The sequence below is a fragment of the Podarcis gaigeae genome (assembly GCF_964106915.1).
Source record: "Podarcis gaigeae genome assembly, chromosome: 10".
Lineage (NCBI taxonomy): Eukaryota > Metazoa > Chordata > Lepidosauria > Squamata > Lacertidae > Podarcis > Podarcis gaigeae.
The window spans coordinates 22,199,501-22,216,874 of NC_139686.1; the positions used below are offsets into that span (position 1 = coordinate 22,199,501).

The 17,374-nt window shown below is 43.7% G+C and overlaps 2 protein-coding genes across 3 annotated transcripts in view; one reads left to right on the forward strand and one right to left on the reverse strand.

Annotated features, from left to right (window-relative positions):
- Positions 1 to 17,374, reverse strand: part of TMEM178B (transmembrane protein 178B) — a 271,646-nt gene that overhangs the window by 218,360 nt on the left and 35,912 nt on the right. For both annotated transcript variants that reach the window (XM_083700894.1, XM_083700895.1), the window contains one exon: positions 1,588 to 1,701. In XM_083700894.1, coding sequence (XP_083557020.1) covers positions 1,588 to 1,701 — 114 coding nt within the window. The remainder of the gene's footprint in view (positions 1 to 1,587; positions 1,702 to 17,374) is intronic.
- MRPS33 (mitochondrial ribosomal protein S33) overlaps positions 1 to 17,374 on the forward strand; it is a 211,550-nt gene that overhangs the window by 126,113 nt on the left and 68,063 nt on the right. The gene's annotated exons all lie outside the window — the stretch shown is intronic.

Sequence of the window (17,374 nt, forward strand, 5' to 3'; positions counted from 1 at the left end):
GGAGCAACCAAGGTGATACTCCTGCTCAGGATGTCAATTATGAATTAGGAATTGATGAATCTGTCAATTTAGGCTTTTCTCTGGTTCTCACATTGACAGTTCACCCCACTTGTGCAGCAGCCGGGGATTTATTTCTTTTAAGTCTACATGAAAATCCATACAGATTTCTGTGCATATTTCTTTTAATATATAAAAAAATGTATGCAATCTGGCCTAATCTATGCATTTTGTCAAGCAATTTCTCCATTAATATTAATTATATTGGATTTATTGTTGTTTGTTGTTGTTGCTTATATACCACCTTTCATTCTGAAGATGTCCAGGATGGCGAACAACATAATTACAAGAACAGGACTGGACACAATATTTTAAAACTTTTTTTTAAGCAGCACAGTATAATATTACAGCACATTAATAATGTTGTTAGGCCCCAGGGCAAAGAAATCATGATCCAAAAGCACAGGCAGGATGCGAGGGGAATGGGGGGTTTGCACATTTTTGTATGCATATTATTATTATTATTATTATTATTATTATTATTATATTTTGCAAAGTTAAAAACACTTTACACTTTCCCTCTGGTTACATGCATTGTTGAATGTATTTGGGAAAGTTACAGATAGGTAGCCGTGTTGGTCTGCCATAGTTAAAACAAAAAAAATTCCTTCCAGTAGCACCTTAAAGACCAACTAAGTTAGTTCTTGGTATGAGCTTTCGTGTGCATGCACACTTCTTCTGTGTATCTGAAGAAGTGTGCATGCACACGAAAGCTCATACCAAGAACTAACTTAGTTGGTCTTTAAGGTGCTACTGGAAGGAATTTATTTTGTTTTGTATTTGGGAAAGTGTGTCATAGCATCTGGAGAAGGGCACATTTCAAGTAGTAGCTGTGTTTTGGTTTGTGTATTGGATCAGGAAGTGCAAATCAGACAAGCACTTATCAAAATGCAAACCCTATTTATTTATCCCCATCCAGAGTATGAGCAGCCATATCCAAACACAACTCATAATTGGAAGGTCCCTGCCTAGGAGCTCTCAGAAAGCAGTGGGCACAAAGATAGGATCCAATATCCAATCCTTGCTACTTGGCAACTTCTGCTGAATAACCAGGGTCAAAGGGACTGTTCACAAGTTAGAATTTCAACATGCAAAAAAAAAAGAAGAAGAGCCTAAACCCCACAACCCTATTCAACATGAGCTCAGTAACATACAGCAACTTGAGCAAATTAATGCCTATGCACATAGCTCTGACGGTTCTCTTTTATACAATAGCCTATAAATTCCACTGTCTGCAATAGCATCAGTATCACAAACCCAACTGTTAGCATGCTGAAGTTCTGATTGAATTAGACATCCCAGCACTGGTTCTGTTCATAACTTCCAAATGTAATTCAATAGCTACCAACGCACGGTTCTGCTGTGTCACCAACCATATTCCTTCCCGCTGCAGCATCCCCAGCACAGGCAAGCAAACAACAGAGTAGCAAGAAGCCCAACTTATTGTCCCTTTCGCCCCCTTGCAGATGGGAAGCAATACCTGCTGGCTACCCAAAAACGCTGAGAAAGGGAAGGAGACCAGAGACTTACGCAAGGCATGCCACTCATCCTGGCGGATGGTCTTCGTAATGTTGTAGGTGAGGTTCTTGGGAATTGTTGCTGAGGAGTAGTGGTACTTGATGTATGAACACTGGTCAATTGCTCCTGGGAAAGGCAAGAAGAAGGCAATGTTTGTTATGCAAGAAGAGAGACTTATTCCATTCCAGCAGCATTGCACAATTCAGTGTGAGAGACCCACACCTAGAAGTTATGGGACACCTGCAGGAGGATTACTTAACATCAACAAGCCTAGAGAAACAGTCAGGATGTTGCACTAAGCCTATTGTCCTGGAATCACTGGGAGGAGAAAGACGGTCTCTGTGAGCCCAGTTAATACACTGAAAAGTGGAGGGGGCTGACTAGTGGGAAAGTGTGTGAACACCCTGAAAGTACATTGGGATAAAATCAGTGTGAATGCTCATCATAGTGTAACCTCCCCACAAACCAAGGTTCAGTAAATACCAGATATAATCTAAACTCCATCCTTGGGTGTAGTCAAGATTTATTTTAGAGGGGCAGAATTTATGTTAGAGGGGCAGAAGCGAGATATCTGCAATGCAATTGCTCAGTTAGTTCAGTATTTCTATTTATTTACTAGATTTAGGCTGCCCTCCTCGCACCCCCCTGGCTATGCCCATGACTCCATCTGATCTTTGTTCTTGGAAATCAGGATAGTCAACAAACAGGTTGTCTGGAGAAGCTCATACTGCAATAGTACAATGGTATTTTTTGCCACAGCTTTCTCATGGTGAATCTTGAATATTGCAGTTTCCATCCTGGTCAAGCTCCTCTGAACACAGCCCAACTTGTCAATGGCCTTCTTAAAAGGTGGTGCTGAACAATACACTCCAGAGGCAGCCCTTAACCAGGGCAGACTAGAGTAGAACTACTTCTTTAATCTGGACACAATTCTGTTATATTTGGTTTACAACAGGCTAGGTCTTTTCTACCACTGTGCCTTTATCAAATGAGCCTTTTGAGCCACTTTAGGTCATTAAACTGCACTTGGCATGAACACACCACAAAAGTGGAGGGTGACTAAATCATTATGCAACCAAATTGCTAGTTACAACAGAGGCGGGTTTGCATCTTCCCAAGTTACCGGAGGTGTTCCATTGTTTGCTTTCCTTCCATGTTTCTAGCATTCTGCCTTTGACAGCAATTAGATTAGACAAAGCCAAATATTATAGGGGGGAAAGCAAAATATTTACATATGTACACGTCTGCCCTGACAGCGTGATGGGCTCCGGCGTGTGCCTTCGCCATCTGGGCACCAAATGCACACCCAGAATGAAAGTTTCCAACTAAGAACCATACATAAAAAAAAGAAAGCCATTGTGATCCTTTTTAAAGTCCCCCAATTGACTCCTTCTGTGCATTTTTTTAAAAGATGGCTATGCCAGCCCGAAAGACACAAAACCTAACCTTCCATAGTACTTACTTCTGCTACAGGTATGGGATGAGGGTTTCGGCACAAAGTTGTAAAAGGCTTATTGGTCTGGAATTAAACTTTACACTATTATATACCTGCCCAGAGTAAGCTCTCCTCTAGAGAGCCAGCAAAGTACACAAACCCATAGATGCAGAAAAAGAAGAGGAAAAGAAGACATGAGTGATGGCAGTGATCTTATTCATAGCTACCTCCACCTGCCTGCCTTCATGCTGCCAACCAGTCCAAGGCATAGGACTGACTGCCAGCTTCCTCCTCCTAAATCTCAGTGTTACCTTTGCGGAACACAACAAGGGGGAGGAGTCAAAACTAGAATCAGTTGGCTCTGCCTGCCATTGGCTCTGCCTGCATTGGCTCTGGCTCCACCTACTGTTGACCTTCCTGCCATCTTCCCTTCTGGTCCCAAGGGGCACCCACCATCAATGGTGCAGTGGAAATCAAAGCATTTGTTCACAGTGTAAACTACACATGGCATTCTTCAGGTGCATTCACAAAGCCTCCTGTTGCTGCCATAATCGCCTCCAAAACAGTCTTCCTTTTCATGTGCTCAGACAGAGCTATTCATAGCGGATAATAAATTCAGTTGCTATTCTTTGTTCTTTTACAAATGCACCATTTGAGCTAAACTGATGAAAATTTAAAATATGAGCAAATTTCAGCCTGCAGCTTGTTTCGGGAGGCGTATCGCCACATCTTGTGCTTTTGCCCACATTTGTTTTCAGTGAGAAGATGGTTGTAATCTCTTGTAGTTTTGCTTAATTTCCTGGAGTGGTAAGTTTCAACCAACTTTTACTCAGGGCAGACCCCTTGACATCAATGGACCTATCTTAGTCTTGCTCATTCATTCCAGTGGGCCTGTTCTGAATAAAACTTAGTTGAATACCACCCACAGTCAGATCCATTCCCATGTTTGAAAGGCAATGTCTCCACCTATTCCTTTGGCTGTGAAAGGACAACTGTGAGCTCATCATTCTCTTGTAGTAATTCAGTGCTTAGGTGCCTTTAGAGCTGGGATATTTATCATTCCCTCCAGCTGCTACATTTATCCAGCTGCATACATCTGGTGCAATGTTACTCGTAATCCTCTTGCTAAAATTTAACCCCTTTGTAGATCCTGATATAGTGAGGTGGCTGCTGCTTGTAGTGGGTTAGGATCTGGCTAGGGCTTGAGTGTCAAGGTTAGCAAGGCAAAGCTTAGAATAATAATTGTCTGAAGGGTAGTGATTGTTGGAAGGTCATGATCAAGGGTGCCAGCTTGAATAAAATATTGGGGGGCTTGGGTAAGCCTCTGCCCACATAATCAATCACAAGACACGGTGCATGCACCCCATTTGACTGGCAATACCTATCAACTTGGGGGAGCAGCCCCCTCAAATATTTTAATGGGGGAAGGCAAAGGAACCTTAGCCCATAGAAGTTGGCTCCTGATGGTTAAGGAGGCTGAAAGCTGTTAGGAGATCCCTATTTCCCTCCACAAAGCTACAATTCCCACAGGTCCCTAGGAAAAGGGGTTGGTTGTTAAACCTTACTGAGAATTGTCACTCAATGAAGGAAACAGGTATCCTAATAACTCTCAGCCCCCTTAACAAACTACATTTCCCAGGATTCCTTGGGGAGGTTACAAACAGCTACAAAATAATTCTCAAAGTAGCATGCAGCCTCCACTACTGTTCAAGCTTCTGGAAGTCAGGTGTAGCCAGAGCACACTGGGGTCTGTGGAAAGTGAGTGATGCTCATAGGTAGGGAGCAGAGCAGATTGGGGGGAGGGAGAGAGAGAATGTGTATCCAGCTCACTAAGCCTGCTTTCTGGAAAAAGTAGAAATCAAAGATGTGTCTACAAATGAACTGTAGGGACCCAAGGCAGCCTCATTGCCCGTGAAGTCTGAATATGACATATTGGTGCATCTTCATACCCCGACCTGAGGAGTGTGTAGTGTGCCTTAAAATTCTGCCTTGGGACAATCCTGACCCTTCACTTGGCCTCCTTAACCCTGATGCACAACCCTTGGCCAGATCCTGCCATACCACTAGCACTGGTCACCTCACTATATCAGACCCTTCAATGTAGGGTTGAGGTTCAAACAGAGGGTTATGAGTAAGGTTGCACCAGATGCACATAGCTGGGTAATTGTAGCAGCTGGTGGGAAAGATAAATATTCCAAATCTGAAGGCACCCAAGCACTGAATCACCACTACAGAATGATGAGCTCACAGTTGCTCTTCCACAGCCAAAGGACAACACAGAGGTCTAAAGGACAGTTATGAAACACGCACAGCCTGGCTGTTAACCTTCTCTAGGCCAGGGCACAGTGGCAGAGAGGAGTTACAAGCTCCTTGTCCTTTGTTCAGTCTCCTTGTCTTATCTGTTTTTCATGGGTTATGAAGTTTAAAAGGCTGAACATTCTTTATTCCTGCTTGTTTGGAGACAGAAATTAAATGATCAATAAAGAGTCACTGAGACATCAATTATTGGTAAAGATGTGCTGATGATCTAGGAGCTCCTTAAATAAGCTTTTATTTCAAGGAAGAAGCCCTACATGGATCATTGTGCTGTCCAGTAAGCAGTGGCGTAGCGTGGGTTGTCAGCACCCGGGGCAAGGCAAGTAATTTGCACCCCCTAACCCGTGGATTTGCGCCCCCTAACCTTAACCCCCAGATGTTGCGCCCATTGCGGCCGGCCCCCCCTGCACCCCCCATGCTACGTCACTGCCAGTAAGGTGGAAAAGGAGAAGTGTAAGCAGGCACAAGACTCTCTCCCCAACAATATGAAAGTCACCTGTTCCCTGGACCAAATCTCATCTTAGCCATATATTAGCTAGATGGCTTTCAACAAACCATACTCTCAGGTCTCCTGCTTGTAACAAAGCCAGTCTGGCATAATGGTTAGGATGCCCCAATAAGACTGGGGAGACCCAGATTCAAATCCCCACAAGTTCAGGAATCTCACTGCATAATCTTGAGCCAGTTGCACTCTCACAAGCCCAACCTACCATACAGGGCTGATGTGAGGATAAAATGGGGAGGAGGAGAACCTGGTACACTACTTTGTTCTTTTTGGAGGAAAGGTGGGATATAAATGTAATTAATAATATTACAGGCATGTCAAATGTATGCTGTCAACTTATGAGCTTTGGCAACAACATCATTGCATTGCCAGGGAAAATGGGTGGGGACAGGCAAGCCGATGCTTTTATAAGCATTTGAGAAACTTAGACTTTCACAAGAACAGTGTTCCAAAGCCACAACCTTATTGGATCAGGGTGAATTAATGCTGATGTCTTTATTGTAGAATGTGCATTATCAAACTAGGCAATTAGGAATGCATCCCAAGCTTCTAATTGTCAGGTATAGTGGTGGCTGTGATCTGTAAACCAATTCAGCTGCAATACTTAAATTTAAATCCACTTAGCCACATTGCCTTAATAGGCTAAACAAAAAAAAAGCCCAACAACTTTAATCGGAGAAATAATAGTAGTTCTTTATATATCACTATTTGAGTGTTCAAAGACAGTCACATAAATTGTCATCATATTCTTAGCCAGTGCACCAGCAGCCTATCCTACTCCGTGCATACTTGGGGTTTACAGGGGAAATGAAAGCAAGAAACAGGTCAGGCAAAAATTCAGGGTCGGGTCCCTCTAAGTACGTCAGGACCCTGGTCAGCTCCCAGGTCTGCTCTCAGTGGCCCGGAAGACTTAGTTTTGGAGTATGTTGTCTCAACAAGACTATCTGGGACCTTATGTAAGCCGGCAAGACCTATGCTGCTATTAGTGAGGACCCGGGGGGGGTTATGAGTCCCTCACACACAGTAGAGCAGGCCATATTTTTCTGTATCTTCCTCATGGTGCAGCAAGGGATTTAGGAGTCCTGACACAGATTGGGTAGGTTGGTGGATCTGACCACCTTAGTTGTCCATTTTACGTTGCACGTGTAGGCGCAGCACTTCCGATTTGCTTGAACTTCTTATCTGGAGATGTTTTAGAAGTATTCCAAGCCATTCATAATAAACCCAGACCCGTTAGAGATCCACAATGAGCAACTGAGGGTGCCATCCATTTGTCAATTAAATGAATTTAGATTGGCAGGTGGTAGGGTGGTCTTTAGGGTGGGTTTCCTGTTCTCTCCAGCACTAGGTCAAACTCTGTAGTGGGGAAGGTGAATCTGTGGTCCTCTAGTTGCTGTTGGTCTCCAACTCCATCAACCCCGGCCAGCATGCCCAATGGTGAGGGCCACATTCCCTCGTGGGCAACCTTTTCAGGGGCCCACATGCCAGTGGTGGGTGGGGCCAGAAGCAAAAGTGAATGGCACAACAAGTGTAAATTTTACCTTTGGACAGTAGCCTAGTTTCTGCATACAGACTCACATATCTTTCTTTAGTCTCCCTCCAGCCAAGCAAGAGACTCTGCAGAGTAATCAAGCACATTCCACCCAGGCAAACTCAAAGAAGGTGTAAAGTGAGGTAGGTGAGGGATGTGTCCTAGAGAGAGAGGGCATGGCTGGAGAGGAATTTAACATCTATGACATCTAACTATAACATCTCAGCACTGCTCCGAGAACTACAACTATGAAATTTAAGCCTAGCTGCAAGAGCAATACTGTTCAAAGACATATTGCGTCAGAGGGCTCCCAGCTAGCTACTGATTGGCCCCTGTCTTCATCATACCACAGTTCTAGCCATGCTTGTGTGAGCTGAATGTTGCTGTTTAAATCTTGAATAGCCTAAAGGACCACATTGTGGAAACCTTGCTGAAGCTCAAGAAGGTTTGGACTTGTCAGTGCCTGGAAAAGAACCCACTCCCAAACCTTACTTATATAGCCTTGAGATACACAATGGAAGGAAGGCAGGCTACAACTGCAATCAATAAACATTTGACTCTTCCATCCATATGGTTCATTCTTTGGTTTCTTGGTATGGGCTGTTGCACACATTACACAGCAACAAATGCAGAATTGCCATGGAGATTATCTTCAAAAGGGATCTGCAGCCAGTCCAAATCCTCTGGATTCCTCCATCTGCAACATGGGGGTGAGGGATAATAATACCTCCTTGCCTTGCAAGGTTGTTGTAATAATCACAAAATAAATGCAGAAAGGTTGGAGCGCTTGAAAGCGCTATCCAGTAATGATAATGATGCTAAAAAACGTACTGTGTAAAGTGGTCATAAGATCAGAAGTCCCAGGGAAGTCCTAATATGACTCCAATGAGCTCAACATTTTTGATAAAAGTTCCAAGAGGGACATGTCAATTTAGTGGAATAACCCAGAACTTAAAAAGCATCCTCTCCTCCCCCCCTCCACCGCCCTTAAAGTCAAACACATAGAAAAGCATCTTCACTCTTTCCCAGTTCCCTGGGGCTTGGCAATGGATAGCTCTGTGAAAACAGCTGTGATGGAAATAACAGTGGAGAAAGCCAATGAGTGATGCTCCTGCTGAAATCTCGAATAGCAACATTCAGGCTGAATACTAAAACTTCCAAGCAAGCTGCCTTTTCCCTCCACTGACATCCAAATAGCAGCCTCCTTTCTCTAGGGTAGCCCCAGGATACATGTTTTGCTTCTCTTTGCTCAGGCATACAAACACCTGATACAATGTATTATGCCCCTCTTCCCCCTTTCTCCCCATACTATCTCAGAGAGGGAAAGACTCTCCTCCCTGCAAGAGAGGGGAGTGGTTGTGGGTGGGAGCCCAAGCTCCGCCCCTAGCAGGGGGCGTTAGCCCCCTGCCTTCACCTCACCTGGCTGGCGCCCACGCCCCTCAGCGGGCATCCAACCAGGTGCCTGAGGGGGGCGTGTTCAGCAGTCTTTTGCTGCGGCGACAGCCTTTGCCCGGCCTCATTCTTCGTCCTCTCGCCACGAGTCACCCACCCTCCACTCCCTTTTAGTTAGGGCTTAGGTCACTGGCCTTGCTATGGACCTTAGGTTGGTCGCCCTGGTTGTCTAGGGGGCCTGGTAGGAGTTTTTCCATTTGGCATTAGGCCTTTTTGGTTTTTTCGCCTACCTCGTAGCAATCGTCACAACTTTTTGTGGTATTGGTGGGTAGGTTAGGCATTGGAATAATGTGTTGTGCTGTGTCGAAGAGCTAGGTGTGGCCATCGCCTATGCCTTCAATTTTTAGGGGTATTCCGTTAAAGGAATCTGGCGGTCGTGTATTCTGTCCGATGCCTGCTTGGCGGGAGGCCATGGCACGACCCTCGGTGACATTAGGGGTGAGCCTATAGTTGGATCGGCATCAACTGGCTCCACCTACTGGTGAATAAACCCACTTGTTCAAATCCAATGCCTAAGCCAATACCTTTTCACTGCTGTAATCAATAAAGTTGTGGCCTTTCCTTGCCCATTAACCTTATATCACGTGTCCGTGTGTATTCTTTCCACATTGCGGGGGTCGGGTCCTCGAACCACAAAGGCTTCAGACATGACTATGGCAGGCTGATCTCCCTAACATCAAATGGAACCTAGGCAAAAATAAGTGAGGCATTAGCTACCCCTTCCAATTTGGTGTCACCTCCGAATTTGATGAGCATCCCCTCAATTCCTTCATCCAAGTTGTTTATAAAGATGTTGAACAACATTGAGTCCAAGACTGATCCCTGTAGCACCCCACTTGTCACTATTTCAGGATGTCAAGGAACCATTAGTGAGCACTCTTTGGGTTCGGTCAGTCAACCAGCTACAAATCTCCCTCATCCAGCCCTCATTTTTCCAGCTTTTCCACCAGAATATCATGGGGAATTTTGTCCAAAGTCTTGCTGAAATCAAGATACACTATGTCCACAGCATTCCCTTCATCCACCAAGCTTGTAGCTCTATAAAAAAAAATTACAATGGAATGTGATTTTTCTGGCATGACTTGCTTTTGAGAAACCCATGCTGGGCCTTAGTTATCACAGCATCCTTTTCTAAGTGATCACAGACTGACTGTTGAATTTTCTGTTCTAGGACCTTTCCTGGTATCAATATCAAGCTCACTGGTCAGAAATTACCTGGGACTTCTTTTTTCCTCTTTTTGAAGATGGGGACATCCACCCACTTCCAGTCTTCAGGGATTTCACCTGTTCTCCAAGAATTCTCAAAGATTATAGACAGAGGCTCTGGTATTACATCCACAAGCTCTGCCTTCCTCAAAGGAATAAAGTCATAGTGGGCAACAAAATGGAGGCAGAGGGAGGCTGGCAAAGCACTTGAAAGGCATGGAGAGTCAATTCATGGGAACGAAGGAAACAGTGAGAAAACAGGAAAATAAGAGAGAGCACATGAAACAGAAAAAAGTGACTCAGAGTAGGTGATGTTGGTTCATACAAAAGACAAGTAGATGATGTCTAAAATGTTCATTTGGGCTTTTAATTGTATTTTTATTGCTTTGTTTATTTCTTATTGCATTTTATTGTATTGAAATTTGAATTTTGAACATATTTCTTTTTTAAAAAAACTACTTAGCATCTAGCACAGCGTTACCATTACAACAGGCAGAAAAATCATTAAATTTTCCGACAAGACCCTTAGCTATATTCAAGTAGCCCCGTGAGGGTGGTGGTGGGGTGTCGGAACCATTGCTCCACACTTTCTTTTGCTGTTTTTTTAATAATGCAAAGCATCCTCCCTGCAACTGAAAACCCTGATAATGCAGAAGTCCCATTTGCAAGGAGAATTCTTACCTCCTGTTGTTGTTTTGAAATTCCTATCAATGTGTTTTGATTTATAAGCCACATAGAGGTCATTTTTTTAATTAAGGAAAAACAATATCCAAAAATGCCCAGTATGTAAGTAATTCCTGAACAGGGCTTTGAAGCAGATATGATGAAGATTTAAAAAAACAACAACAACCCACTGGTATTGTACTTTAGAATGATAACAGTACTTCATGCTATCACAGTAATCTTCACAACAACTCTGTAATGTAGACTAGTATTCAACTCCCCATTGGGGGGGGCTGCAGCAGAGAAATTGTGACTTATCTCAGACTGCTTAACGGCTAAAGCAAAAACTGAACTGAGCACATTCTAATTTGTCACATAGGGGTTTTTTTTACCTCTGTGCAATCCTAGCTCTTAATGTTTATAAAGGCATATACAGGAGGAGGAGTAATCTGAGTACTGAAAGTGGGCAAAGGATTGCTGTCTAGGTTTTTGTTGCACGGTTGTTGAAATACTCAAGAGCACTGAACATCCAACATGATGCTTGAACAAACCTTTGAAATCCTTTGCGTAATTTTACCAATATCTTCACCCTGAGCAAAGCCTACAATTTGCAAATTCAGCTCTTTTAATAAAAGACTGTCTTGTGTCTAATTCACAGGAAGACATAAAGACCGAGGGGCTCATAGAAAAAGTTATTCAACACTGGAGAGAACTAAATATATATATATGCTTAAGTAAGGTCTGTCTATAAAGGGGCATTTTTTTAAAAAAAGTATACATGTGTTAGTTACATATTTTTATTCCCACCCCCAACTCCTTTGATATAATGGCATTATCGGTGGAGAACCCCTCTGGCACAAGCCTTATTAACATGGCTGGGAGTTGAACAAGAAATTATCTCCCCGGGAGGAGCTTTCAGAGAGCGTGAGCCTGCAGGTCAGCTCTTCATAATTTATTAGATTAAAAAGAAGAAACCTCAGCAATATGAAACCCCAATGAGTTTCTAATAGCTGTTCCAATACGAATGAATGAGCAAACAGCACAGGAAGGGAAGGCAGAGAGGGCGATCCCTTGATACTCTGTAACAAGCAGAAAGAAATGTCCAGGATAGATTCTTCCTGTCTTTGAGCAGAGGGGGAAAGGGGGATAAGTAGGCAGTGATAAACTCTCAAAGAGCTGGGAATATTGTCTGTACTGTTGTTGTATTATAAAGGTAAAGGTACCCCTGCCCGTACGGGCCAGTCGTGACCGACTCTAGGGTTGCGCGCTCATCTCGCTCAAGAGGCCGGGAGCCGGCGCCGTCCAAAGACACTTCCAGGTCATGTGGCCAACGTGACGAAGCTGCAACTGGCGAGCCAGCACCAGTGCCGCACATGGAAACGCCGTTTACCTTCCCGCTATGAAGCAGTACCTATTTATTTACTTGCACTTAGGGGTGCTTTCGAACTGCTAGGTGGGCAGGAGCTGGGACCGAATGACAGGAGCTCACCCCGCCGCGGGGATTCGAACCACCAACCTTATGATCAGCAAGTCCTAGGCACTGAGGTTTTACCCACAGCGCCACCCGTGTTCCTTGTATTGTACTGTAGTATAATACTGTAATGGTTAGACTTGGACTAAGGCCTAGGAGACCAGAATTCAAATCCCCACTTGGCTCTGAAGCTCAGTGGGTGATCTTAAATCAATCATGGTCTCTCTTCCTAACCTACACTGCAGGGTTGTTGTGTGGGTAAAATGGGGAAGGGAGAATCATGTACACTACCTTGACCTCCTTGGAGGAAAGGTAGGATTTGGATGTAATAAATAAATATTTCATGTTGTGTGCTGGTTTTCAAGGTAAAAAGAAAATGTGGGCAGAATGTTTGCCTAAAGTTTCCAAACTTCTGAGATTTGGCCAAGCCTGATTTGGCACTACCAGCTTTCTATATTCTATTCTGGTACCTCTTTCTGCTGTGTTCCTGCTCCTTTTGCTATGGTTTCTGGCTTCATTGATGTTATTGGCTTTTTAATTCTGTGAACACCTCCGTGAACCCTTCATCAGCCAATCGCAAGCAGTGCGACGACATTGTCCCAGAACAGTCATGCAGACAAATGTCTTCATCATATAATGGCATTTGTGAACATGAGCAAAAGTTTTTTTTTTAATGGGGGGAATAAAAAAAGGTTTTTAAAAATTGATGGTGTTTTCAGTAAGTGACAAAAAGGCAGAAACCATGTAGAGCAGTTTCAACACAGCTGTACCTTCCTTTGACCAACCTGAGTGCCTGTAAAGGTCATTAAAAACTGTTCAGCTTATCCACAGAGACTGTACAGTACTTTGAGGTTTTTGAAGGCATGTTACTATTGGAATGCAAGTGCTGATTTTAAAATATTCATGCCTAAGTGATTAATTCCTGATTAGCTTTTCCTGGGGATGTGAGCTCTTTTTTATATGCTCTTCTGAAGATGCAATATACCTTTTTTATATATAATAAACATCAGCTTTCATTCTTCATGATTACTTCTTTGCCGTCAAAAATGCCAGTACAGTCATAATAGTATGCGTGGCAGATTACGGATGATGAATTATGAAAGATTAGCCTTTGGGGTACTTCAGCACTGGACAGCTCCTCAATACATGCCAATGCTGGCCAGTAGAAAACTTTCTATATGCTCATATCTCAGTGGGACAATATGCTGGTCAATTATACTGATGTGGTGCCACTGATATTATCGTGGTTACTCCAGAGCAGGGGTAGGCAACCTAAGGCCCGGGGGCCAGATGCAGCCCAATCGCCTTCTCAATCTGGCCCAAGAATGGTCCGGGAATCAGCGTGCTTTTACATGAGTAGAATGTGTCCTTTTATTTAAAATGCATCTCTGGGTTATTTGTGGGGCATAGGAAGTTGTTCATTTCCCCCCAAAAAATATAGTGCGGCCCACCACATGGTCTGAGGGACGATGGACTGGCCCACGGATGAAAAAGATTGCTGACCCCTGCTCCAGAGCATATGGTCAGTAAATGTTGTCATGCCTTCCATTTAATAAATGGCACTAAGAAACTGTGCATACATTTATCATGTGACACATTGCAAAATATATCCTCCAGCACAGAATGCCATTGTTTTTTCCTACATTATCCTGAGACTACCCATCTTAAAAAAGCAAGTTTTTAAATGGGATGCAGCCTTCATTTCATGAAGAGAGGCATTCATAACTTCCACAGGCAACAGTCCCAGTCTCTCCTGCTGGCTGCAGCATGTTTGCAGGAGACAAGAGAAAGAGTGACTGGCCAAATATACTGTCAGGATCCTGGGGTTACAGCAACACACAGTGACCCAAGAAAATATGGCATGCATCTGCTGTAGATGCTTTTGTTTCAGACTTAGCTTCAGCAGACGTATATAAGTTGTAGTGGTTGTGAATGGTTTCATCCACCAAATGCCTGTGAATACTGCAAGGGGCCCGTGGCGTCACAACATCTGAGCATGGAAAACCAGGCTATATAGGTCCCCTCCAGTCTTACAGAACAGCATTGCAAAGACACAACAGTGAAGGACAAAGGACATTTTAGCACCAGCACTGCCACATCAAATGTATTCAAGATGATGTGAGATGGTCAGTTAGATTCAGCATAAGGCTTCTACCTTTTCTGTTCTTGCTTTAATACCCATAAGCAAACTGCCAGAGAAGGATGCATATGATGGCAGTGGAGTCCCCCTCACCAAAGGTGCTTTTCTCAGCTTTAAATCATTCATACTTTGACTTCTGCCACTGGCCAAGGCCCCAATGGCAAGGCAGTGACCAACATGGCTGCATCCATTGGCCAGTGAAGGAGAAGCTGTTCCACTGCTTGCTTTTCTCTTCTTTTCCCTTCCCATTCACTTTTTCTTTTGTGTCATATCTACTTGATTGCAAGCCTATTCGTAGTGCCTGTCTTATATTTTAATGTATGTTCAGTACTTAGTAAGTGTTAGATGTGGAGGAGGATGAGAAAACAACCAGATGTATGTTGAGATTGTATCAATGGCCTGTGTCAACAATTTCAAAAGCTGACAGGCCATTGACAGAAAAGTTAATGATGCCGAAAGACAATTCCTCAGGCGAATTCTCAGAACCAATCAAAAGCATAATGCCTAGGACAAAACAGATGATCTGATCTTCCACTCCCCTAGAAATTAAGGGTCTTTGGGAACTGGGCATCCAGGCACCTACAATATATAGATTGCTTGATTCTAGGCTGGTGCAAAATAACAGAAGCTTCCTCTTCTCCCCACTAGGTATTTCGCCTTTGTCATACCCAGTGCTTTTTCTCTGAGGGTACTCAAAGGTATGCAGTACCAGCACTTTTTTTTCCCTAGAAGAAAAACACTGGTCATACCAATCTATAACAATACAGGCTTGTCTTCTAGATTCTAGGAATGGTGAAACATTTATCAAGTAGCTACTACATAAGGAAATCGTGTAGCATTGACTATATCAGCTTTCTTTTCATAAACACAGTACTACTTTTATGACTTTCCAAAGAAAATTAGCAATAAAATAAATCCACAACCCATACTTGGGGGTTTTTTGGGTGGGGGGGGATGAATGAGTGAATCAAGGGCTATAAATTGCTATTGAAATGAGTTTCCTTCTAAGCTCTGTCAGTGCTGCTAAACTAATGTCCTTAGTGGAAGGCAGAGAGGTTTGTTTTATGAGCAAGTGATATGAATCAACATGAACAATCACATGGGTTGTTTTGTCTTAAGAGTGGAGGGTGTTATTTTTAAGATGCTGTAAGAAAGCAGCAATCTATCGGTCTCTCCTTCTCCCTCCCTGCCCACCTCCATTTTCCATTTCCATCTGCTATTATAAATAGTTCCCTTCTGGAGCAGAACAGCTCTCATTTCCCAGCTAGAAATTCTGCAGTCTTCCACCAAAACAGAAAAATAAACGCTCAAGCCCCTATCAAACTGCCACTGAGCAAAGCAGTTCAAGATTCGAGATGGCAGAAATGTTCCACTACAAAGACATTGCACAGCAAAAGTACGGCTGAGTAATTTCCAGGGGGATGGATGCAACTTGTCCAGCTCACTTTCCCTATGGCACATTGGCGCAAAATCAAAATCTCGTTTCAAGGTGGCTGCATGCATCTCCCCACCTCCCCTATCTCTCGTATGTTCATGAGCAGTTCTTTCAGGTTATGAGTTCTTAAATGCCTTCTCTCGCCCAACTTCCCAGCCCCTCCCCTGTCTCCTAGTCTCTGCACTAGCTGGTTGTTTAATCTTTCTTTATCTTAAGAGCATCTTTAATATTCTGGTCCACAATAGCAAAAGAACACAGCTGGCAGCAGTGAGGCAGTCAGCTGGCAGGGACAATTGTGAATGAGCGACAGTGGAGAAAATGTCATCTTTAGCAATAAAAGACACATACAATCTGTAAGCTCTGTCTCTCAGAAAACCGCTAGTTGAATGGGCCACTTTACCCAGTTACTATGGGGTCTTCCATTTCGTTCTGTTTTTAATCTTTGCTTCCTGTTATTCCTACATATATTGGTTGTGGGCATGCTGGATTTCTCCAGCATACAGTGGCATACAAAATCAGACCTTTGATCCATTGAGCCAAGTATTGTCTAGTCTACTGAGTGGTAGGCTTTGCCTGGAGCACAGTAGAGCAGCTGCCACCAGCCTGGAGTCCTCCAGATGTTCTGGAGTACAACATCCATCAGCTCTGTTCTTGTGTATTCACTCTACCTTTAGCTGCATAAGTGCTTGAGTGCCTGTAGATCAGGCCTGCACAACTTCTGCGACCAACAAAGGTCAATGCAATGAAGGATTGCCAACTCTTGAAATAAAACATATGGGGACCTGGACAGTGTCTGCAATGGTGCTGTGGGGTCATAGACTAATGCTATATTATTCTATGGTGTGGTTATTTGGTGTGTCAGCAATAACACCCACACACAGTATCGACTGACATTGAGTCTTAGAAGCTTTCAGAGCAAGCAGAAGAGCTATTTATTCACTCAGGCTTTTGGCTGTGTCGCTGTACTTCGCAACCAACTTTTTTGACTGTGTGCGTAACTGGATCAACATGGCAAAAGAAATGGCAAGGAGCAGGGACCCTGAGTGCTTGGGAAGCTTCAGTATGCAGTATGGAGAAGATGGAGAACTGACCTGTCTCCGACAAAATCAACAGATCCCCCATCTAGCAATGCACAAGTGGCTAAAACCAAGTTGAAAACTACATACACTCTAGTTCTACATTCAAGACGATCGAGTTCTATATGGGCCACTGGCAGCCCATGCTTAGATTGGGCTAGAGCTACATGTCATGGGAGTGATAACGGGTAAACTCACAATGTGGTGGCAGCCTGGAGCAACCAATCATGCAGGTTACAGAAGCAGCGGAACTCTCAGAAGCCTGGAGGCAGAAGACTGCAATGCCTACACACACACACACACACACACACACACACTCCTCTCCCCTGTGCCTTGATGAGGATATTGCTTTCAGAAGTGTTTCAAAGTGCTGCTCAGAAAGAGGGATGGGGTTGAAGTACATGGAGCTGCTATGCTGTTAGATTACTAGTCTATATGGCCCAGCTCTGTGTATTTATATTTCTAGTGTGTTTTTATATTTTGCTGGAAGCTGCTCACGGGTCACATTGCATTAGGGTAATCTCTTGGGGATTGCAGGCTGGTGGTGGGTGGGGCCAAAGCCATACATG